Source organism: Pseudophryne corroboree, unplaced genomic scaffold (genome assembly GCF_028390025.1).
Source record: "Pseudophryne corroboree isolate aPseCor3 unplaced genomic scaffold, aPseCor3.hap2 scaffold_1237, whole genome shotgun sequence".
In the NCBI taxonomy this organism is placed as follows: Eukaryota; Metazoa; Chordata; class Amphibia; order Anura; family Myobatrachidae; genus Pseudophryne; species Pseudophryne corroboree.
The window spans coordinates 126,468-152,696 of NW_026967863.1; the positions used below are offsets into that span (position 1 = coordinate 126,468).

General features: G+C 53.4%; 1 protein-coding gene across 1 annotated transcript in view; it reads left to right on the forward strand.

Moving 5' to 3' along the window:
• LOC134993040 (aldehyde dehydrogenase family 3 member B1-like) overlaps nucleotides 1-20,696 on the forward strand; it is a gene marked incomplete at its 3' end in the record, with an annotated part of 147,141 nt that extends 126,445 nt beyond the window's left edge. The window contains exons 3-4 of the mRNA XM_063950833.1: nucleotides 20,278-20,444; nucleotides 20,564-20,696. Of these exons, the coding sequence (XP_063806903.1) occupies nucleotides 20,278-20,444; nucleotides 20,564-20,696 (300 nt within the window). The remainder of the gene's footprint in view (nucleotides 1-20,277; nucleotides 20,445-20,563) is intronic.
• Nucleotides 20,697-26,229: the final 5,533 nt, after the last annotated feature.

Consider the following 26,229-nt stretch of genomic DNA (forward strand, 5'->3'; position numbering starts at 1 on the left):
GACTGTTATAACATCAGTGCTGGGACCATGCTTACTCCACCTCTTCCACCTGGCATCCATAACCCCACTGCACAACCACATATTCCCTCGCTTCCCGGGCGTGCTTTCTGCGGACTGTTATAACATCAGTGCTGGGACCATGCTTACTCCACCTCTTCCACCTGGCATCCATAACCCCACTGCACAACCACATGTTCCCTCGCTTCCCGGGCGTGCTTTCTGCGGACTGGTGTAACATCAGTGCTGGGACCATGCTTACTCCATCTCTTCCACCTGGCATCCATAACCCCACTGCACAACCACATATTCCCTCGCTTCCTGGGCGTGCTTTCTGCGGACTGTTATAACATCAGTGCTGGGACCGTGCTTACTCCACCTCTTCCACCTGGCATTCATAACCCCACTGCACAACCACATATTCCCTCGCTTCCCGGGCGTGCTTCCTGCGGACTGGTGTAACATCAGTGCTGGGACCATGCTTACTCCACCTCTTCCACCTGGCATCCATAACCCCACTGCACAACCACATATTCCCTCGCTTCCCGGGCGTGCTTTCTGCGGACTGTTATAACATCAGTGCTGGGACCATGCTTACTCCACCTCTTCCACCTGGCATCCATAACCCCACTGCACAACCACATATTCCCTCGCTTCCCGGGCGTGCTTTCTGCGGACTGTTATAACATCAGTGCTGGGACCATGCTTACTCCACCTCTTCCACCTGGCATCCATAACCCCACTGCACAACCACATGTTCCCTCGCTTCCCGGGCGTGCTTTCTGCGGACTGGTGTAACATCAGTGCTGGGACCATGCTTACTCCATCTCTTCCACCTGGCATCCATAACCCCACTGCACAACCACATATTCCCTCGCTTCCTGGGCGTGCTTTCTGCGGACTGTTATAACATCAGTGCTGGGACCGTGCTTACTCCACCTCTTCCACCTGGCATTCATAACCCCACTGCACAACCACATATTCCCTCGCTTCCCGGGCGTGCTTCCTGCGGACTGGTGTAACATCAGTGCTGGGACCATGCTTACTCCACCTCTTCTACCTGGCATCCATAACCCCACTGCACAACCACATGTTCCCTCGCTTCCCGGGCGTGCTTTCTGCGGACTGTTATAATATCAGTGCTGGGACCATGCTTACTCCATCTCTACCACCTGGCATCCATAACCCCACTGCACAACCACATATTCCCTCACTTCCCGGGCGTGCTTTCTGCGGACTGTTATAATATCAGTGCTGGGACCATGCTTACTCCACCTCTTCCACCTGGCATCCATAACCCCACTGCACAACCACATATTCCCTCACTTCCCGGGCGTGCTTTCTGCGGACTGGTGTAACATCAGTGCTGGGACCATGCTTACTCCATCTCTACCACCTGGCATTCATAACCCCACTGCACAACCACATATTCCCTCGCTTCCCGGGCGTGCTTTCTGCGGACTGGTGTAACATCAGTGCTGGGACCATGCTTACTCCACCTCTTCCACCTGGCATCCATAACCCCACTGCACAACCACATATTCCCTCGCTTCCCGGGCGTGCTTTCTGCGGACTGGTGTAACATCAGTGCTGGGACCATGCTTACTCCACCTCTTCCACCTGGCATCCATAACCCCACTGCACAACCACATATTCCCTCGCTTCCCGGGCGTGCTTTCTGCGGACTAATGTAACATCAGTGCTGGGACCATGCTTACTCCATCTCTACCACCTGGCATCCATAACCCCACTGCACAACCACATATTCCCTCGCTTCCCGGGCGTGCTTTCTGCGGACTGTTATAACATCAGTGCTGGGACCATGCTTACTCCACCTCTTCCACCTGGCATCCATAACCCCACTGCACAACCACATATTCCCTCGCTTCCCGGGCGTGCTTTCTGCGGACTGGTGTAACATCAGTGCTGGGACCATGCTTACTCCACCTCTTCCACCTGGCATCCATAACCCCACTGCACAACCACATGTTCCCTCGCTTCCCGGGCGTGCTTTCTGCGGACTGTTATAACATCAATGCTGGGACCATGCTTACTCCACCTCTTCCACCTGGCATCCATAACCCCACTGCACAACCACATGTTCCCTCGCTTCCCGGGCGTGCTTTCTGCGGACTGTTATAACATCAATGCTGGGACCATGCTTACTCCACCTCTTCCACCTGGCATCCATAACCCCACTGCACAACCACATGTTCCCTCGCTTCCCGGGCGTGCTTTCTGCGGACTGTTATAACATCAGTGCTGGGACCATGCTTACTCCATCTCTACCACCTGGCATCCATAACCCCACTGCACAACCACATATTCCCTCACTTCCCGGGCGTGCTTTCTGCGGACTGGTGTAACATAAGTGCTGGGACCATGCTTACTCCACCTCTTCCACCTGGCATCCATAACCCCACTGCACAACCACATGTTCCCTCACTTCCCGGGCGTGCTTTCTGCGGACTGATGTAACATCAGTGCTGGGACCATGCTTACTCCACCTCTTCCACCTGGCATCCATAACCCCACTGCACAACCACATATTCCCTCGCTTCCCGGGCGTGCTTTCTGCGGACTGGTGTAACATCAGTGCTGGGACCATGCTTACTCCACCTCTACCACCTGGCATCCATAACCCCACTGCACAACCACATGTTCCCTCACTTCCCGGGCGTGCTTTCTGCGGACTGGTGTAATATCAATGCTGGGACCATGCTTACTCCACCTCTTCCACCTGGCATCCATAACCCCACTGCACAACCACATATTCCCTCGCTTCCCGGGCGTGCTTTCTGCGGACTGGTGTAACATCAGTGCTGGGACCATGCTTACTCCATCTCTTCCACCTGGCATCCATAACCCCACTGCACAACCACATATTCCCTCGCTTCCCGGGCGTGCTTTCTGCGGACTGGTGTAACATCAGTGCTGTGACCATGCTTACTCCACCTCTACCACCTGGCATCCATAACCCCACTGCACAACCACATATTCCCTCGCTTCCCGGGCGTGCTTTCTGCGGACTGGTGTAACATCAGTGCTGGGACCATGCTTACTCCACCTCTTCCACCTGGCATCCATAACCCCACTGCACAACCACATATTCCCTCGCTTCCCGGGCGTGCTTTCTGCGGACTGGTGTAACATCAGTGCTGGGACCATGCTTACTCCACCTCTTCCACCTGGCATCCATAACCCCACTGCACAACCACATATTCCCTCACTTCCCGGGCGTGCTTCCTGCGGACTGGTGTAACATCAGTGCTGGGACCATGCTTACTCCATCTCCTCCACCTGACATCCATAACCCCACTGCACAACCACATATTCCCTCGCTTCCCGGGCGTGCTTTCTGCAGACTGTTATAACATCAGTGCTGGGACCATGCTTACTCCACCTCTTCCACCTGGCATCTATAACCCCACTGCACAACCACATGTTCCCTCGCTTCCCGGGCGTGCTTTCTGCGGACTGTTATAACATCAGTGCTGGGACCATGCTAACTCCACCTCTACCACCTGGCATCCATAACCCCACTGCACAACCACATATTCCCTCGCTTCCCGGGCGTGCTTTCTGCGGACTAATGTAACATCAGTGCTGGGACCATGCTTACTCCACCTCTTCCACCTGGCATCCATAACCCCACTGCACAACCACATATTCCCTCGCTTCCCGGGCGTGCTTTCTGCGGACTGGTGTAACATCAGTGCTGGGACCATGCTTACTCCACCTCTTCCACCTGGCATCCATAACCCCACTGCACAACCACATATTCCCTCTCTTCCCGGGCGTGCTTTCTGCGGACTGGTGTAACATCAGTGCTGGGACCATGCTTACTCCACCTCTACCACCTGGCATCCATAACCCCACTGCACAACCACATATTCCCTCGCTTCCCGGGCGTGCTTTCTGCGGACTGGTGTAACATCAGTGCTGGGACCATGCTTACTCCACCTCTTCTACCTGGCATCCATAACCCCACTGCACAACCACATATTCCCTCGCTTCCCGGGCGTGCTTTCTGCGGACTGGTGTAACATCAGTGCTGGGACCATGCTTACTCCATCTCTACCACCTGGCATCCATAACCCCACTGCACAACCACATATTCCCTCGCTTCCCGGGCGTGCTTTCTGCGGACTGGTGTAACATCAGTGCTGGGACCATGCTTACTCCACCTCTTCTACCTGGCATCCATAACCCCACTGCACAACCACATGTTCCCTCACTTCCCGGGCGTGCTTTCTGCGGACTGGTATAACATCAGTGCTGGGACCATGCTTACTCCATCTCTACCACCTGGCATCCATAACCCCACTGCACAACCACATATTCCCTCGCTTCCCGGGCGTGCTTTCTGCAGACTGTTATAACATCAGTGCTGGGACCATGCTTACTCCACCTCTTCCACCTGGCATCTATAACCCCACTGCACAACCACATGTTCCCTCACTTCCCGGGCGTGCTTTCTGCGGACTGTTATAACATCAGTGCTGGGACCATGCTTACTCCACCTCTTCCACCTGGCATCCATAACCCCACTGCACAACCACATATTCCCTCGCTTCCCGGGCGTGCTTTCTGCGGACTAATGTAACATCAGTGCTGGGACCATGCTTACTCCACCTCTTCCACCTGGCATCCATAACCCCACTGCACAACCACATATTCCCTCGCTTCCCGGGCGTGCTTTCTGCGGACTGGTGTAACATCAGTGCTGGGACCATGCTTACTCCACCTCTTCCACCTGACATCCATAACCCCACTGCACAACCACATATTCCCTCTCTTCCCGGGCGTGCTTTCTGCGGACTGGTATAACATCAGTGCTGGGACCATGCTAACTCCACCTCTTCCACCTGGCATCCATAACCCCACTGCACAACCACATATTCCCTCTCTTCCCGGGCGTGCTTTCTGCGGACTGGTTTAACATCAGTGCTGGGACCATGCTAACTCCACCTCTTCCACCTGGCATCCATAACCCCACTGCACAACCACATATTCCCTCGCTTCCCGGGCGTGCTTTCTGCGGACTGGTGTAATATCAATGCTGGGACCATGCTTATTCCATCTCTTCCACCTGGCATCCATAACCCCACTGCACAACCACATATTCCCTTGCTTCCCGGGCGTGCTTTCTGCGGACTGGTGTAACATCAGTGCTGGGACCATGCTTACTCCATCTCTTCCACCTGGCATCCATAACCCCACTGCACAACCACATATTCCCTCGCTTCCCGGGCGTGCTTTCTGCGGACTGGTGTAATATCAATGCTGGGACCATGCTTACTCCATCTCTTCCACCTGGCATCCATAACCCCACTGCACAACCACATATTCCCTCGCTTCCCGGGCGTGCTTTCTGCGGACTGGTGTAATATCAATGCTGGGACCATGCTTACTCCATCTCTTCCACCTGGCATCCATAACCCCACTGCACAACCACATATTCCCTCGCTTCCCGGGCTTGCTTTCTGCGGACTGGTGTAATATCAATGCTGGGACCATGCTTACTCCATCTCTTCCACCTGACATCCATAACCCCACTGCACAACCACATATTCCCTCGCTTCCCGGGCGTGCTTTCTGCGGACTGGTGTAACATCAGTGCTGGGACCATGCTTACTCCACCTCTTCCACCTGGCATCCATAACCCCACTGCACAACCACATATTCCCTCGCTTCCCGGGCGTGCTTTCTGCGGACTGGTGTAACATCAGTGCTGGGACCATGCTTACTCCACCTCTTCCACCTGGCATCCATAACCCCACTGCACAACCACATATTCCCTCGCTTCCCGGGTGTGCTTTCTGCGGACTGGTGTAACATCAGTGCTGGGACCATGCTTACTCCACCTCTTCCACCTGGCATCCATAACCCCACTGCACAACCACATATTCCCTCGCTTCCCGGGCGTGCTTTCTGCGGACTAATGTAACATCAGTGCTGGGACCATGCTTACTCCACCTCTTCCACCTGGCATCCATAACCCCACTGCACAACCACATATTCCCTCGCTTCCCGGGCGTGCTTTCTGCGGACTGTTATAACATCAGTGCTGGGACCATGCTTATTCCACCTCTTCCACCTGGCATCTATAACCCCACTGCACAACTACATATTCCCTCGCTTCCCGGGCGTGCTTTCTGCGGACTGTTATAACATCAGTGCTGGGACCATGCTTACTCCACCTCTACCACCTGGCATCCATAACCCCACTGCACAACCACATATTCTCTCGCTTCCCGGGCGTGCTTTCTGCGGACTGTTATAACATCAGTGCTGGAACCATGCTTACTCCACCTCTTCCACCTGGCATCCATAACCCCACTGCACAACCACATATTCCCTCGCTTCCCGGGCGTGCTTTCTGCGGACTGGTGTAACATCAGTGCTGGGACCATGCTTACTCCACCTCTTCCACCTGGCATCCATAACCCCACTGCACAACCACATATTCCCTCGCTTCCCGGGCGTGCTTTCTGCGGACTGTTATAACATCAGTGCTGGGACCATGCTTATTCCACCTCTTCCACCTGGCATCTATAACCCCACTGCACAACTACATATTCCCTCGCTTCCCGGGCGTGCTTTCTGCGGACTGGTGTAATATCAATGCTGGGACCATGCTTACTCCATCTCTTCCACCTGGCATCCATAACCCCACTGCACAACCACATATTCCCTCACTTCCCGGGCGTGCTTTCTGCGGACTGGTGTAACATCAGTGCTGGGACCATGCTTACTCCACCTCTTCCACCTGGCATCCATAACCCCACTGCACAACCACATATTCCCTCGCTTCCCGGGCGTGCTTTCTGCGGACTAATGTAACATCAGTGCTGGGACCATGCTTACTCCACCTCTTCCACCTGGCATCCATAACCCCACTGCACAACCACATGTTCCCTCGCTTCCCGGGCGTGCTTTCTGCGGACTGGTGTAACATCAGTGCTGGGACCATGCTTACTCCATCTCTTCCACCTGGCATCCATAACCCCACTGCACAACCACATATTTCCTCGCTTCCCGGGCGTGCTTTCTGCGGACTGGTGTAATATCAATGCTGGGACCATGCTTACTCCACCTCTTCCACCTGGCATCCATAACCCCACTGCACAACCACATATTCCCTCGCTTCCCGGGCGTGCTTTCTGCGGACTGTTATAACATCAGTGCTGGGACCATGCTGACTCCACCTCTTCCACCTGGCATCCATAACCCCACTGCACAACCACATATTCCCTCGCTTCCCGGGCGTGCTTTCTGCGGACTGTTATAACAGCAGTGCTGGGACCATGCTGACTCCACCTCTTCCACCTGGCATCCATAACCCCACTGCACAACCACATATTCCCTCACTTCCCGGGCGTGCTTTCTGCGGACTGGTGTAACATCAGTGCTGGGACCATGCTTACTCCATCTCTTCCACCTGGCATCCATAACCCCACTGCACAACCACATATTCCCTCGCTTCCCGGGCTTGCTTTCTGCGGACTGGTGTAACATCAGTGCTGGGACCATGCTTACTCCACCTCTTCCACCTGGCATCCATAACCCCACTGCACAACCACATATTCCCTCGCTTCCCGGGCGTGCTTTCTGCGGACTGTTATAACATCAGTGCTGGGACCATGCTTACTCCACCTCTTCCACCTGGCATCCATAACCCCACTGCACAACCACATATTCCCTCACTTCCCGGGCGTGCTTTCTGCGGACTGGTGTAACATCAGTGCTGGGACCATGCTTACTCCACCTCTTCCACCTGGCATCTATAACCCCACTGCACAACCACATATTCCCTCGCTTCCCGGGCGTGCTTTCTGCGGACTGTTATAACATCAGTGCTGGGACCATGCTTACTCCACCTCTTCCACCTGGCATCCATAACCCCACTGCACAACCACATATTCCCTCACTTCCCGGGCGTGCTTTCTGCGGACTGGTGTAACATCAGTGCTGGGACCATGCTTACTCCACCTCATCCACCTGGCATCCATAACCCCACTGCACAACCACATATTCCCTCGCTTCCCGGGCGTGCTGTCTGCGGACTGGTGTAACATCAGTGCTGGGACCATGCTTACTCCATCTCTTCCACCTGGCATCCATAACCCCACTGCACAACCACATATTCCCTCGCTTCCCGGGCGTGCTTTCTGCGGACTGGTGTAACATCAGTGCTGGGACCATGCTTACTCCACCTCTTCCACCTGGCATCCATAACCCCACTGCACAACCACATATTCCCTCGCTTCCCGGGCTTGCTTTCTGCGGACTGGTGCAACATCAGTGCTAGGACCATGCTTACTCCATCTCTTCCACCTGGCATCCTTAACCCCACTGCACAACCACATATTCCCTCACTTCCCGGGCGTGCTTTCTGCGGACTGGTGTAACATCAGTGCTGGGACCATGCTTACTCCACCTCTTCCACCTGGCATCCATTACCCCACTGCACAACCACATATTCCCTCGCTTCCCGGGCGTGCTTTCTGCGGACTGGTGTAACATCAGTGCTGGGACCATGCTTACTCCACCTCTTCCACCTGGCATCCATAACCCCACTGCACAACCACATATTCCCTCGCTTCCCGGGCGTGCTTTCTGCGGACTGGTGTAACATCAGTGCTGGGACCATGCTTACTCCATCTCTACCACCTGGCATCCATAACCCCACTGCACAACCACATATTCCCTCGCTTCCCGGGCGTGCTTTCTGCGGACTGTTATAACATCAGTGCTGGGACCATGCTTATTCCACCTCTTCCACCTGGCATCTATAACCCCACTGCACAACTACATATTCCCTCGCTTCCCGGGCGTGCTTTCTGCGGACTGGTGTAACATCAGTGCTGGGACCATGCTTACTCCACCTCTTCCACCTGGCATCCATAACCCCACTGCACAACCACATATTCCCTCACTTCCCGGGCGTGCTTTCTGCGGACTGGTGTAACATCAGTGCTGGGACCATGCTTACTCCACCTCTTCCACCTGGCATCCATAACCCCACTGCACAACCACATATTCCCTCGCTTCCCGGGCGTGCTTTCTGCGGACTGATGTAACATCAGTGCTGGGACCATGCTTACTCCACCTCTTCCACCTGGCATCCATAACCCCACTGCACAACCACATATTCCCTCGCTTCCCGGGCGTGCTTTCTGCGGACTGGTGTAACATCAATGCTGGGACCATGCTTACTCCACCTCTTCCACCTGGCATCCTTAACCCCACTGCACAACCACATATTCCCTCGCTTCCCGGGCGTGCTTTCTGCGGACTGGTGTAACATCAGTGCTGGGACCATGCTTACTCCACCTCTTCCACCTGGCATCCATAACCCCACTGCACAACCACATATTCCCTCGCTTCCCGGGCGTGCTTTCTGCGGACTGGTGTAACATCAGTGCTGGGACCATGCTTACTCCATCTCTTCCACCTGGCATCTATAACCCCACTGCACAACCACATATTCCCTCGCTTCCCGGGCGTGCTTTCTGCGGACTGTTATAACATCAGTGCTGGGACCATGCTGACTCCACCTCTTCCACCTGGCATCCATAACCCCACTGCACAACCACATATTCCCTCACTTCCCGGGCGTGCTTTCTGCGGACTGTTATAACATCAGTGCTGGGACCATGCTGACTCCACCTCTTCCACCTGGCATCCATAACCCCACTGCACAACCACATATTCCCTCACTACCCGGGCGTGCTTTCTGCGGACTGGTGTAACATCAGTGCTGGGACCATGCTTACTCCATCTCTTCCACCTGGCATCCATAACCCCACTGCACAACCACATATTCCCTCGCTTCCCGGGCGTGCTTTCTGCGGACTGGTGTAACATCAGTGCTGGGACCATGCTTACTCCACCTCTTCCACCTGGCATCCATAACCCCACTGCACAACCACATATTCCCTCGGTTCCCGGCGTGCTTTCTGCGGACTGGTGTAACATCAGTGCTGGGATCATGCTTACTCCATCTCTTCCACCTGGCATCCATAACCCCACTGCACAACCACATATTCCCTCGCTTCCCGGGCTTGCTTTCTGCGGACTGTTATAACATCAGTGCTGGGACCATGCTTACTCCACCTCTTCCACCTGACATCCATAACCCCACTGCACAACCACATGTTCCCTCGCTTCCCGGGCGTGCTTTCTGCGGACTGTTATAACATCAGTGCTGGGACCATGCTTACTCCACCTCTACCACCTGGCATCCATAACCCCACTGCACAACCACATATTCCCTCGCTTCCCGGGCTTGCTTTCTGTGGACTGGTGTAACATCAGTGCTGGGACCATGCTTACTCCACCTCTTCCACCTGGCATCCATAACCCCACTGCACAACCACATATTCCCTCGCTTCCCGGGCGTGCTTTCTGCGGACTGTTATAACATCAGTGCTGGGACCATGCTTACTCCACCTCTTCCACCTGACATCCATAACCCCACTGCACAACCACATGTTCCCTCGCTTCCCGGGCGTGCTTTCTGCGGACTGTTATAACATCAGTGCTGGGACCATGCTTACTCCACCTCTACCACCTGGCATCCATAACCCCACTGCACAACCACATATTCCCTCGCTTCCCGGGCTTGCTTTCTGCGGACTGGTGTAACATCAGTGCTGGGACCATGCTTACTCCACCTCTTCCACCTGGCATCCATAACCCCACTGCACAACCACATATTCCCTCGCTTCCCGGGCGTGCTTTCTGCGGACTGTTATAACATCAGTGCTGGGACCATGCTTACTCCACCTCTTCCACCTGACATCCATAACCCCACTGCACAACCACATATTCCCTCGCTTCCCGGGCGTGCTTTCTGCGGACTGGTGTAACATCAGTGCTGGGACCATGCTTACTCCACCTCTTCCACCTGGCATCCATAACCCCACTGCACAACCACATATTCCCTCGCTTCCCGGGCGTGCTTTCTGCAGACTGGTGTAATATCAATGCTGGGACCATGCTTACTCCATCTCTTCCACCTGGCATCCATAACCCCACTGCACAACCACATATTCCCTCGCTTCCCGGGCGTGCTTTCTGCGGACTGGTGTAATATCAATGCTGGGACCATGCTTACTCCACCTCTTCCACCTGGCATCCATAACCCCACTGCACAACCACATATTCCCTCGCTTCCCGGGCGTGCTTTCTGCGGACTGGTGTAACATCAGTGATGGGACCATGCTTACTCCACCTCTTCCACCTGGCATTCATAACCCCACTGCACAACCACATATTCCCTCGCTTCCCGGGCGTGCTTTCTGCGGACTAATGTAACATCAGTGCTGGGACCATGCTTACTCCACCTCTTCCACCTGACATCCATAACCCCACTGCACAACCACATATTCCCTCGCTTCCCGGGCGTGCTTTCTGCGGACTGGTGTAATATCAATGCTGGGACCATGCTTACTCCACCTCTTCCACCTGGCATCCACAACCCCACTGCACAACCACATATTCCCTCGCTTCCCGGGCGTGCTTTCTGCGGACTGGTGTAACATCAGTGCTGGGACCATGCTTACTCCACCTCTTCCACCTGCATCCATAACCCCACTGCACAACCACATATTCCCTCGCTTCCCGGGCGTGCTTTCTGCGGACTGGTGTAATATCAATGCTGGGACCATGCTTACTCCACCTCTTCCACCTGGCATCCACAACCCCACTGCACAACCACATATTCCCTCGCTTCCCGGGCGTGCTTTCTGCGGACTGGTGTAACATCAGTGCTGGGACCATGCTTACTCCACCTCTTCCACCTGCATCCATAACCCCACTGCACAACCACATATTCCCTCGCTTCCCGGGCGTGCTTTCTGCGGACTGGTGTAATATCAATGCTGGGACCATGCTTACTCCACCTCTTCCACCTGGCATCCACAACCCCACTGCACAACCACATATTCCCTCGCTTCCCGGGCGTGCTTTCTGCGGACTGGTATAACATCAGTGCTGGGACCATGCTTACTCCACCTCTTCCACCTGGCATCCATAACCCCACTGCACAACCACATATTCCCTCGCTTCCCGGGCGTGCTTTCTGCGGACTGGTGTAACATCAGTGCTGGGACCATGCTTACTCCATCTCTACCACCTGGCATCCATAACCCCACTGCACAACCACATATTCCCTCGCTTCCCGGGCGTGCTTTCTGCGGACTGGTGTAACATCAGTGCTGGGACCATGCTTACTCCACCTCTTCCACCTGGCATCCATAACCCCACTGCACAACCACATATTCCCTCGCTTCCCGGGCGTGCTTTCTGCGGACTGGTGTAACATCAGTGCTGGGACCATGCTTACTCCACCTCTTCCACCTGGCATCCATAACCCCACTGCACAACCACATATTCCCTCACTTCCCGGGCGTGCTTTCTGCGGACTGGTGTAATATCAATGCTGGGACCATGCTTACTCCACCTCTTCCACCTGGCATCCACAACCCCACTGCACAACCACATATTCCCTCGCTTCCCGGGCGTGCTTTCTGCGGACTGGTGTAACATCAGTGCTGGGACCATGCTTACTCCACCTCTTCCACCTGCATCCATAACCCCACTGCACAACCACATATTCCCTCGCTTCCCGGGCGTGCTTTCTGCGGACTGGTGTAATATCAATGCTGGGACCATGCTTACTCCACCTCTTCCACCTGGCATCCACAACCCCACTGCACAACCACATATTCCCTCGCTTCCCGGGCGTGCTTTCTGCGGACTGGTATAACATCAGTGCTGGGACCATGCTTACTCCACCTCTTCCACCTGGCATCCATAACCCCACTGCACAACCACATATTCCCTCGCTTCCCGGGCGTGCTTTCTGCGGACTGGTGTAATATCAATGCTGGGACCATGCTTACTCCACCTCTTCCACCTGGCATCCACAACCCCACTGCACAACCACATATTCCCTCGCTTCCCGGGCGTGCTTTCTGCGGACTGGTGTAACATCAGTGCTGGGACCATGCTTACTCCACCTCTTCCACCTGCATCCATAACCCCACTGCACAACCACATATTCCCTCGCTTCCCGGGCGTGCTTTCTGCGGACTGGTGTAACATCAATGCTGGGACCATGCTTACTCCACCTCTACCACCTGGCATCCATAACCCCACTGCACAACCACATGTTCCCTCGCTTCCCGGGCGTGCTTTCTGCGGACTGGTGTAACATCAGTGCTGGGACCATGCTTACTCCACCTCTTCCACCTGGCATCCATAACCCCACTGCACAACCACATATTCCCTCGCTTCCCGGGCGTGCTTTCTGCGGACTGTTATAACATCAGTGCTGGGACCATGCTTACTCCACCTCTTCCACCTGGCATTCATAACCCCACTGCACAACCACATATTCCCTCGCTTCCCGGGCGTGCTTTCTGCGGACTAATGTAACATCAGTGCTGGGACCATGCTTACTCCACCTCTTCCACCTGGCATCCATAACCCCACTGCACAACCACATGTTCCCTCACTTCCCGGGCGTGCTTTCTGCGGACTGGTGTAACATCAGTGCTGGGACCATGCTTACTCCACCTCTTCCACCTGGCATCCATAACCCCACTGCACAACCACATGTTCCCTCGCTTCCCGGGCGTGCTTTCTGCGGACTGGTGTAACATCAGTGCTGGGACCATGCTTACTCCACCTCTTCCACCTGGCATCTATAACCCCACTGCACAACCACATATTCCCTCGCTTCCCGGGCGTGCTTTCTGCGGACTGTTATAACATCAGTGCTGGGACCATGCTTACTCCACCTCTTCCACCTGGCATCCATAACCCCACTGCACAACCACATATTCCCTCGCTTCCCGGGCGTGCTTTCTGCGGACTGGTGTAACATCAGTGCTGGGACCATGCTTACTCCACCTCTTCCACCTGGCATTCATAACCCCACTGCACAACCACATATTCCCTCGCTTCCCGGGCGTGCTTTCTGCGGACTAATGTAACATCAGTGCTGGGACCATGCTGACTCCACCTCTTCCACCTGGCATCCATAACCCCACTGCACAACCACATATTTCCTCGCTTCCCGGGCGTGCTTTCTGCGGACTGGTGTAACATCAGTGCTGGGACCATGCTTACTCCACCTCTTCCACCTGGCATCCATAACCCCACTGCACAACCACATATTCCCTCGCTTCCCGGGCGTGCTTTCTGCGGACTGGTGTAACATCAGTGCTGGGACCATGCTTACTCCACCTCTTCCACCTGGCATCCATAACCCCACTGCACAACCACATATTCCCTCACTTCCCGGGCGTGCTTTCTGCGGACTGGTGTAACATCAGTGCTGGGACCATGCTTACTCCACCTCTTCCACCTGGCATCCATAACCCCACTGCACAACCACATATTCCCTCGCTTCCCGGGCGTGCTTTCTGCGGACTGGTGTAACATCAGTGCTGGGACCATGCTTACTCCACCTCTTCCACCTGGCGTCCATAACCCCACTGCACAACCACATATTCCCTCGCTTCCCGGGCGTGCTTTCTGCGGACTAATGTAACATCAGTGCTGGGACCATGCTTACTCCATCTCTACCACCTGGCATCCATAACCCCACTGCACAACCACATATTCCCTCGCTTCCCGGGCGTGCTTTCTGCGGACTGTTATAACATCAGTGCTGGGACCATGCTTACTCCACCTCTTCCACCTGGCATCCATAACCCCACTGCACAACCACATATTCCCTCGCTTCCCGGGCGTGCTTTCTGCGGACTGGTGTAACATCAGTGCTGGGACCATGCTTACTCCATCTCTTCCTCCTGGCATCCATAACCCCACTGCACAACCACATATTCCCTCGCTTCCCGGGCGTGCTTTCTGCGGACTGTTATAACATCAGTGCTGGGACCATGCTTACTCCACCTCTACCACCTGGCATCCATAACCCCACTGCACAACCACATGTTCCCTCGCTTCCCGGGCGTGCTTTCTGCGGGCTGTTATAACATCAGTGCTGGGACCATGCTTACTCCACCTCTTCCACCTGACATCCATAACCCCACTGCACAACCACATATTCCCTCGCTTCCCGGGCGTGCTTTCTGCGGACTGGTGTAACATCAGTGCTGGGACCATGCTTACTCCACCTCTTCCACCTGGCATCCATAACCCCACTGCACAACCACATATTCCCTCGCTTCCCGGGCGTGCTTTCTGCGGACTGGTGTAACATCAGTGCTGGGACCATGCTTACTCCACCTCTTCCACCTGGCATCCATAACCCCACTGCACAACCACATATTCCCTCGCTTCCCGGGCGTGCTTTCTGCGGACTAATGTAACATCAGTGCTGGGACCATGCTTACTCCATCTCTACCACCTGGCATCCATAACCCCACTGCACAACCACATATTCCCTCGCTTCCCGGGCGTGCTTTCTGCGGACTGTTATAACATCAGTGCTGGGACCATGCTTACTCCACCTCTTCCACCTGGCATCCATAACCCCACTGCACAACCACATATTCCCTCGCTTCCCGGGCGTGCTTTCTGCGGACTGGTGTAACATCAGTGCTGGGACCATGCTTACTCCATCTCTTCCTCCTGGCATCCATAACCCCACTGCACAACCACATATTCCCTCGCTTCCCGGGCGTGCTTTCTGCGGACTGTTATAACATCAGTGCTGGGACCATGCTTACTCCACCTCTACCACCTGGCATCCATAACCCCACTGCACAACCACATGTTCCCTCGCTTCCCGGGCGTGCTTTCTGCGGGCTGTTATAACATCAGTGCTGGGACCATGCTTACTCCACCTCTTCCACCTGACATCCATAACCCCACTGCACAACCACATATTCCCTCGCTTCCCGGGCGTGCTTTCTGCGGACTGGTGTAACATCAGTGCTGGGACCATGCTTACTCCACCTCTTCCACCTGGCATTCATAACCCCACTGCACAACCACATATTCCCTCGCTTCCCGGGCGTGCTTTCTGCGGACTAATGTAACATCAGTGCTGGGACCATGCTGACTCCACCTCTTCCACCTGGCATCCATAACCCCACTGCACAACCACATATTCCCTCGCTTCCCGGGCGTGCTTTCTGCGGACTGTTATAACATCAGTGCTGGGACCATGCTTACTCCACCTCTACCACCTGGCATCCATAACCCCACTGCACAACCACATATTCCCTCGCTTCCCGGGCGTGCTTTCTGCGGACTGGTGTAACATCAGTGCTGGGACCATGCTTACTCCACCTCTTCTACCTGGCATCCATAACCCCACTGCACAACCACATGTTCCCTCACTTCCCGGGCGTGCTTTCTGCGGACTGGTGTAACATCAGTGCTGGGACCATGCTTACTCCACCTCTTCCACCTGGCATCCATAACCCCACTGCACAACCACATGTTCCCTCGCTTCCCGGGCGTGCTTTCTGCGGACTGTTATAACATCAGTGCTGGGACCATGCTTACTCCATCTCTTCCACCTGGCATCCATAACCCCACTGCACAACCACATGTTCCCTCGCTTCCCGGGCGTGCTTTCTGCGGACTGTTATAACATCAGTGCTGGGACCATGCTTACTCCACCTCTTCCACCTGGCATTCATAACCCCACTGCACAACCACATATTCCCTCGCTTCCCGGGCGTGCTTTCTGCGGACTAATGTAACATCAGTGCTGGGACCATGCTGACTCCACCTCTTCCACCTGGCATCCATAACCCCACTGCACAACCACATGTTCCCTCGCTTCCCGGGCGTGCTTTCTGCGGACTGTTATAACATCAGTGCTGGGACCATGCTTACTCCATCTCTTCCACCTGGCATCCATAACCCCACTGCACAACCACATGTTCCCTCGCTTCCCGGGCGTGCTTTCTGCGGACTGTTATAACATCAGTGCTGGGACCATGCTTACTCCACCTCTTCCACCTGGCATCTATAACCCCACTGCACAACCACATGTTCCCTCGCTTCCCGGGCGTGCTTTCTGCGGACTGTTATAACATCAGTGCTGGGACCATGCTTACTCTACCTCTTCCACCTGGCATCCATAACCCCACTGCACAACCACATATTCCCTCGCTTCCCGGGCGTGCTTCCTGCGGACTGGTGTAACATCAGTGCTGGGACCATGCTTACTCCACCTCTACCACCTGGCATCCATAACCCCACTGCACAACCACATATTCCCTCGCTTCCCGGGCGTGCTTCCTGCGGACTGGTGTAACATCAGTGATGGGACCATGCTTACTCCACCTCTTCCACCTGGCATCCATAACCCCACTGCACAACCACATGTTCCCTCGCTTCCCGGGCGTGCTTTCTGCGGACTGGTGTAACATCAGTGCTGGGACCATGCTTACTCCATCTCTTCCACCTGGCATCCATAACCCCACTGCACAACCACATATTCCCTCGCTTCCCGGGCGTGCTTTCTGCGGACTGGTGTAACATCAGTGCTGGGACCATGCTTACTCCACCTCTTCCACCTGGCATCTATAACCCCACTGCACAACCACATGTTCCCTCGCTTCCCGGGCGTGCTTTCTGCGGACTGTTATAACATCAGTGCTGGGACCATGCTTACTCCATCTCTTCCACCTGGCATCCATAACCCCACTGCACAACCACATATTCCCTCGCTTCCCGGGCGTGCTTTCTGCGGACTGGTGTAACATCAGTGCTGGGACCATGCTTACTCCACCTCTTCCACCTGGCATCCATAACCCCACTGCACAACCACATATTCCCTCGCTTCCCGGGCGTGCTTTCTGCGGACTGGTGTAACATCAGTGCTGGGACCATGCTTACTCCACCTCTTCCACCTGGCATCCATAACCCCACTGCACAACCACATATTCCCTCGCTTCCCGGGCGTGCTTTCTGCGGACTGTTATAACATCAGTGCTGGGACCATGCTTACTCCACCTCTTCCACCTGGCATCCATAACCCCACTGCACAACCACATATTCCCTCGCTTCCCGGGCGTGCTTTCTGCGGACTGTTATAACATCAGTGCTGGGACCATGCTTACTCCATCTCTTCCACCTGGCATTCATAACCCCACTGCACAACCACATGTTCCCTCGCTTCCCGGGCGTGCTTTCTGCGGACTGTTATAACATCAGTGCTGGGACCATGCTTACTCCACCTCTTCCACCTGGCATCCATAACCCCACTGCACAACCACATGTTCCCTCGCTTCCCGGGCGTGCTTTCTGCGGACTGTTATAACATCAGTGCTGGGACCATGCTTACTCCATCTCTTCCACCTGGCATCCATAACCCCACTGCACAACCACATATTCCCTCGCTTCCCGGGCGTGCTTTCTGCGGACTGGTGTAACATCAGTGCTGGGACCATGCTTATTCCATCTCTTCCACCTGACATCCATAATCCCACTGCACAACCACATATTCCCTCGCTTCCCGGGCGTGCTTTCTGCGGACTGGTGTAACATCAGTGCTGGGACCATGCTTACTCCACCTCTTCCACCTGGCATCCATAACCCCACTGCACAACCACATGTTCCCTCGCTTCCCGGGCGTGCTTTCTGCGGGCTGTTATAACATCAGTGCTGGGACCATGCTTACTCCACCTCTTCCACCTGGCATCCATAACCCCACTGCACAACCACATATTCCCTCGCTTCCCGGGCGTGCTTTCTGCGGACTGTTATAACATCAGTGCTGGGACCATGCTTACTCCACCTCTTCCACCTGGCATCCATAACCCCACTGCACAACCACATATTCCCTCGCTTCCCGGGCGTGCTTTCTGCGGACTGGTGTAACATCAATGCTGGGACCATGCTTATTCCATCTCTTCCACCTGACATCCATAACCCCACTGCACAACCACATATTCCCTCGCTTCCCGGGCGTGCTTTCTGCGGACTGGTGTAACATCAGTGCTGGGACCATGCTTACTCCACCTCTTCCACCTGGCATCCATAACCCCACTGCACAACCACATATTCCCTCACTTCCCGGGCGTGCTTTCTGCGGACTGGTGTAACATCAGTGCTGGGACCATGCTTACTCCACCTCTTCCACCTGGCATCCATAACCCCACTGCACAACCACATATTCCCTCGCTTCCCGGGCGTGCTTTCTGCGGACTGTTATAACATCAGTGCTGGTACCATGCTTACTCCACCTCTTCCACCTGGCATCCATAATCCCACTGCACAACCACATATTCCCTCGCTTCCCGGGCGTGCTTTCTGCGGACTGTTATAACATCAGTGCTGGGACCATGCTTACTCCACCTCTACCACCTGGCATCCATAACCCCACTGCACAACCACATATTCCCTCGCTTCCCGGGCGTGCTTTCTGCGGACTGTTATAACATCAGTGCTGGGACCATGCTTACTCCACCTCTTCCACCTGGCATCCATAACCCCACTGCACAACCACATATTCCCTCGCTTCCCGGGCGTGCTTTCTGCGGACTGGTGTAATATCAATGCTGGGACCATGCTTACTCCACCTCTTCCACCTGGCATCCATAACCCCACTGCACAACCACATGTTCCCTCGCTTCCCGGGCGTGCTTTCTGCGGACTGGTGTAATATCAATGCTGGGACCATGCTTACTCCACCTCTTCCACCTGGCATCCATAACCCCACTGCACAACCACATATTCCCTCGCTTCCCGGGCATGCTTTCTGCGGACTGGTGTAACATCAGTGCTGGGACCATGCTTACTCCACCTCTTCCACCTGGCATCCATAACCCCACTGCACAACCACATATTCCCTCGCTTCCCGGGCGTGCTTTCTGCGGACTGGTGTAATATCAATGCTGGGACCACGCTTACTCCACCTCTTCCACCTGGCAAGTGGAATCCGCTTGCACAATATGCACAGAAAAATAAACACAACTCTTGACTGCAAAAATCTGTCATGAAAAAAATAACAATCCCAATTCCACTTGCCCAAGGTCAGTGCAGGTTAATTTATAGGTTACAGACAAAATCATAGAGATCACACACACTTACAGTACTGTAGGTTATTATATCATTGACCAAGGGTAAGGATACCTTTCTCTTGAAGTCTGATAGGTCAGGCACATTTTGGATCCGATTGGCATGTGCAGAATGACGCACGTTGCTGTGGGGGTGCTGGGAGGGATCCGATTGGCTTCTATTGGGTAAAGCCAAGTAAGATGGAATTACTCACCAGGTCCAAACTCTGGACTGCATTGTGACCTCTGTTCTCACCTTGATCCCCATTTTTTGCAGCTCCCACTGTCCTTGTTGATGTGGACACCTCAGACCCAGTGATGCAAGAAGAGATCTTTGGTCCGATTCTTCCCATACTCACAGTTTCTAATGAAGATGAGGCAATCGACTTCATTACCCAAAGAGAGAGTCCACTGGCGGCATACGTGTTCTCTTCCAGCACACAGGTAAGCATTACAAGGACATACGTGTTCTCTTCCAGCACACAGGTAAGCATTACAAGGACATACGTGTTCTCTTCCAGCACACAGGTAAGCATTACAAGCACATACATGTTCTCTTCCAGCACACAGGTAAGCATTACAAGGACATACGTGTTCTCTTCCAGCACACAGGTAAGCATTACAAGGACATACGTGTTCTCTTCCAGCACACAGGTAAGCATTACAAGCACATACGTGTTCTCTTCCAGCACACAGGTAAGCACACAGGTAAGCATTACAAGGACATACGTGTTCTCTTCCAGCACACAGGTAAGCATTACAAGCACATACGTGTTCTCTTTCAGCACACAGGTAAGCACACAGGTAAGCATTACAAATACATACGTGTTCTCTTCCAGCACACAGGTAAGCATTACAAGCACATACGTGTTCTCTTCCAGCACACAGGTAAGCATTACAAGCACATATGTGTTCTCTTCCAGCACACAGGTAAGCATTACAAGCACATATGTGTTCTCTTCCAGCACACAGGTAAGCACACAGGTAAGCATTACAAGGACATACGTGTTCTCTTCCAGCACACAGGTAAGCATTACAAGCACATACATGTTCTCTTCCAGCACACAGGTAAGCATTACAAGCACATACATGTTCTCTTCCAGCACACAGGTAAGCATTACAAGCACATACGTGTTCTCTTCCAGCACACAGGTAAGCATTACAAGCACATACGTGTTCTCTTCCAGCACACAGGTAAGCACACAGGTAAGCATTACAAGGACATACGTGTTCTCTTCCAGCACACAGGTAAGCATTACAAGCACATACGTGTTCTCTTCCAGCACACAGGTAAGCATTACAAGCACATACCTGTTCTCTTCCAGCACACAGGTAAGCATTACAAGCACATACGTGTTCTCTTCCAGCACACAGGTAAGCACACAGGTAAGCATTACAAGGACATACGTGTTCTCTTCCAGCACACAGGTAAGCATTACAAGCACATACATGTTCTCTTCCAGCACACAGGTAAGCATTACAAGCACATACGTGTTCTCTTCCAGCACACAGGTAAGCATTACAAGGACATACGTGTTCTCTTCCAGCACACAGGTAAGCATTACAAGCACATACGTGTTCTCTTCCAGCACACAGGTAAGCATTACAAGCACATACGTGTTCTCTTCCAGCACACAGGTAAGCATTACAAGGACATACATGTTCTCTTCCAGCACACAGGTAAGCATTACAAGGACATACGTGTTCTCTTCCAGCACACAGGTAAGCATTACAAGGACATACATGTTCTCTTCCAGCACACAGGTAAGCATTACAAGGACATACGTGTTCTCTTCCAGCACACAGGTAAGCATTACAAGCACATATGTGTACTCTTCCAGTACATAGGTGAGGATAAAATGTACATGCATGTTTTCTCCTATGGACCATTATGCTGTACATTGGAGTCTATTCATGTAGGCGAGTGATACAGAATAGTTACTTATCACTATATGATCTATAGCGTGCGTAAGTAGCTATTCGTGTACCCTCACCTTTTTTTCCATCTGTGTGACAGTGTATATATACGCCCGGTCCTCTCAGTGGCGGGGGTAGGGCAGTGGGGAGTAAGGAGAATTATTCTAATGAATGGTTGTGACGTGTGCCCGTCAGCTGCATCCAAAATATAACAAGTGCCAAAAAGACATTATTTTGCTGGTGTCAACATAAATCTCCAGCCATTTAATAAAACTGCATGGTACAGGTAACAACTCCTCATTTCCACGTTGTACAGTCACTCAATGAGGAGGCGATTATAGCTTTACTCCTGTCCAGTGGTTCAAGTAGAATTTTTGATAGTGCGCGCAGTAGAAGCACGGCAAAAATGGGTGTGGCCACGCATCTTGAGGGTGCATGGCCACACAACACTAGGGGAGTGGCTAAATAACAAATTCCTCCTCCATGTCACATCATCCCCCCCTCCAAACAATCCTCCTCCATGTCTCCTCCCCCTCCAAACAATCCTCCTCCATGTCTCCTCCCCCTCCAAACAATCCTCCTCCATGTCACATCCCCCCTCCAAACAATCCTCCTCCATGTCACATCCCTCCTCCAAACAATCCTCCTCCATGTCACATCCCCCCTCCAAACAATCCTCCTCCATGTCTCATCCCCCTCCAAACAATCCTCCTCCATGTCACATCATCCCCCCCTCCAAACAATCCTCCTCCATGTCTCCTCCCCCTCCAAACAATCCTCCTCCATGTCACATCATCCCCCCTCCAAACAATCCTCCTCCATGTCACATCATCCCCCCTCCAAACAATCCTCCTCCATGTCTCCTCCCCCTCCAAACAATCCTCCTCCATGTCTCATCATCCCCCCTCCAAACAATCCTCCTCCATGTCTCCTCCCCCTCCAAACAATCCTCCTCCATGTCTCATCCCCTCTCCAAACAATCCTCCTCCATGTCTCATCCCCCCTCCAAACAATCCTCCTCCATGTCACACCCCCCTCCAAATAATCCTCCTCCATGTCTCATCCCCTCTGCAATAAATCCTCCTCCATGTCTCATCCCCTCTGCAATAAATCCTCCTCCATGTCACATCCCCCCTCCAAACAATCCTCCTCCATATCTCATCCCCCCTCCAAACAATCCTCCTCCATGTCTCCTCCCCCTCCAAACAATCCTCCTCCATGTCACATCCCCCTCCAAATAATCCTCCTCCATGTCTCATCCCCTCTGCAATAAATCCTCCTCCATGTCACATCCCCCCTCCAAACAATCCTCCTCCATGTCACATCCCCCCTCCAAACAATCCTCCTCCATGTCTCATCCCCTCCGCAATAAATCCTCCTCCATGTCACATCCCCCTCCAAATAATCCTCCTCCATGTTTCATCCCCTCTCCAAAGAATCCTCCTCCATGTCACATCCCCCCTCCAAACAATCCTCCTCCATATCTCATCCCCCCTTCAAACAATCCTCCTCCATGTCTCCTCCCCCTCCAAACAATCCTCCTCCATGTCACATCCCCCCTCCAAACAATCCTCCTCCATGTCACATCCCCCTCCAAATAATCCTCCTCCATGTCTCATCCCCTCTCCAAACAATCCTCCTCCATGTCTCATCCCCCCTCCAAACAATCCTCCTCCATGTCTCATCCCCCCTCCAAACAATCCTCCTCCATGTCACATCCCCCTCCAAATAATCCTCCTCCATGTCTCATCCCCTCTGAAATAAATCCTCCTCCATGTCACATCCCCCCTCCAAACAATCCTCCTCCATGTCACATCCCTCCAAATACCCCCTCCAAATAATCCTCCTCCATGTCACATCCCCCCTCCAAATAATCCTCCTCCATGTCTCATTCCCTCTCCAAATAATCCTCCTCCATGTCTCATCATCCCCCCTCCAAACAATCCTCCTCCATGTCACATCATCCCCTCTCCAAACAATACTCCTCCATGTCTCATCCCCTCTCCAAACAATCCTCCTCCATGTCTCATTCCCTCTCCAAACAATCCTCCTCCATGTCACATCATCCCCCCTCCAAACAATCCTCCTCCATGTCTCATCCCCTCTCCAAACAATCCTCCTCCATGTCTCATCCCCTCTCCAAACAATCCTCCTCCATGTCTCATTCCCTCTCCAAACAATCCTCCTCCATGTCACATCATCCCCCCTCCAAACAATCCTCCTCCATGTCTCATCCCCTCTCCAAACAATCCTCCTCAATGTCTCATCCCTTCTCCAAACAATCCTCCTCCATGTCACATCCCCCTACAAATAATCCTCCTCCATGTCTCATCCCCTCTGCTATAAATCCTCCTCCATGTCACATCCCCCTCCAAACAATCCTCCTCCATGTCACATCCCCCCTCCAAATACCCGCTCCAAACAATCCTCCTCCATGTCACATCCCTCTCCAAATAATCCTCCTCCATGTCACATCCCCCTCCAATAAATCCTCCTCCATGTCTCATTCCCTCTACAAACAATTCTCCTCCATGTCACATCATCCCCCCTCCAAACAATCCTCCTCCATGTCTCATCCCCTCTCCAAACAATCCTCCTCCATGTCTCATCATCCCCCCTCCAAACAATCCTCCTCCATGTCTCTTCCCCCTCCAAACAATCCTCCTCCATGTCACATCATCCCCCCTCCAAACAATCCTCCTCCGTGTCTCATTCCCTCTCCAAACAATCCTCCTCCATGTCTCATTCCCTCTCCAAACAATCCTCCTCCGTGTCTCATCCCCCCTCCAAACAATCCTCCTCCATGTCACATCCCCCCTCCAAACAATCCTCCTCCATGTCTCTTCCCCCTCCAAACAATCCTCCTCCATGTCACATCATCCCCCCTCCAAACAATCCTCCTCCGTGTCTCATTCCCTCTCCAAACAATCCTCCTCCATGTCTCATTCCCTCTCCAAACAATCCTCCTCCGTGTCTCATCCCCCCTCCAAACAATCCTCCTCCATGTCACATCCCCCCTCCAAATAATCCTCCTCCATGTCACATCCCCCCTCCAAACAATCCTCCTCCTAATCACATCCTCCCCCCCTCCAAACAATCCTCTTCCATGTCTCATCCCTTCTCCAAACAATCCTCCTCCATGTCACATCATCCCTTCTCCAAGCAATCCTCCTCCATGTCTCATCCCCTCTCCAAACAATCCTCCTCCATGTCACATCCCCCCTCCAAACAATCCTCCTCCATGTCACATCCCTTCTCCAAGCAATCCTCCTCCATGTCTCATCCCCTCTCCAAACAATCCTCCTCCATGTCATATCCCCCATCCAAACAATCCTCCTCCATGTCTCATCCCCTCTCCAAACAATCCTCCTCCATGTCTCATCCCCTCTCCAAACAATCCTCCTCCATATCACATCACCCCCCCCCTCCAAACAATCCTCTTCCATGTCTCATCCCCTCTCCAAACAATCCTCCTCCATGTCACATCATCCCCTCTCCAAACAATCCTTCTCCATGTCTCATCCCTTCTCCAAACACTCCTCCTCCATGTCTCATCCCCCCTCCAAACAATCCTCCTCCATGTCACATCCCCCCTCCAAACAATCCTCCTCCATGTCACATCCCCCCTCCAAACAATCCTCCTCCATGTCACATCATCCCCTCTCCAAACAATCCTCCTTCATGTCACATCCCCCCTCCAAACAATCCTCCTCCATGTCACATCCCCCCTCCAAACAATCCTCCTCCATGTCACATCCCCCCTCCAAACAATCCTCCTCCATGTCACATCATCCCCTCTCCAAACAATCCTCCTCCATGTCACATCCCCCCTCCAAACAATCCTCCTCCATGTCACATCCCCCCTCCAAACAATCCTCCTCCATGTCACATCATCCCTTCTCCAAACAATCCTCCTCCATGTCACATCATCCCTTCTCCAAACAATCCTCCTCCATGTCACATCATCCCCTCTCCAAACAATCTTCCTCCATGTCTCATCCCCTCTCCAAACAATCCTCCTCCATGACTCATCCCCTCTCCAAACAATCCTCCTCCATGTCACATCATCCCCTCTCCAAACAATCCTCCTCCATGTCTCATCCCCTCTCCAAACAATCCTCCTCCATGACTCATCCCCTCTCCAAACAATCCTCCTCCATGTCTCATCCCCCCTCCAAACAATCCTCCATGTCTCATCCCCCCTCCAAACAATCCTCCTCCATGTCTCATCCCCCCTCCAAACAATCCTCCTCCATGTCACATCATCCCCTCTCCAAACAATCCTCCTCCATGTCTCATCCCCTCTCCAAAC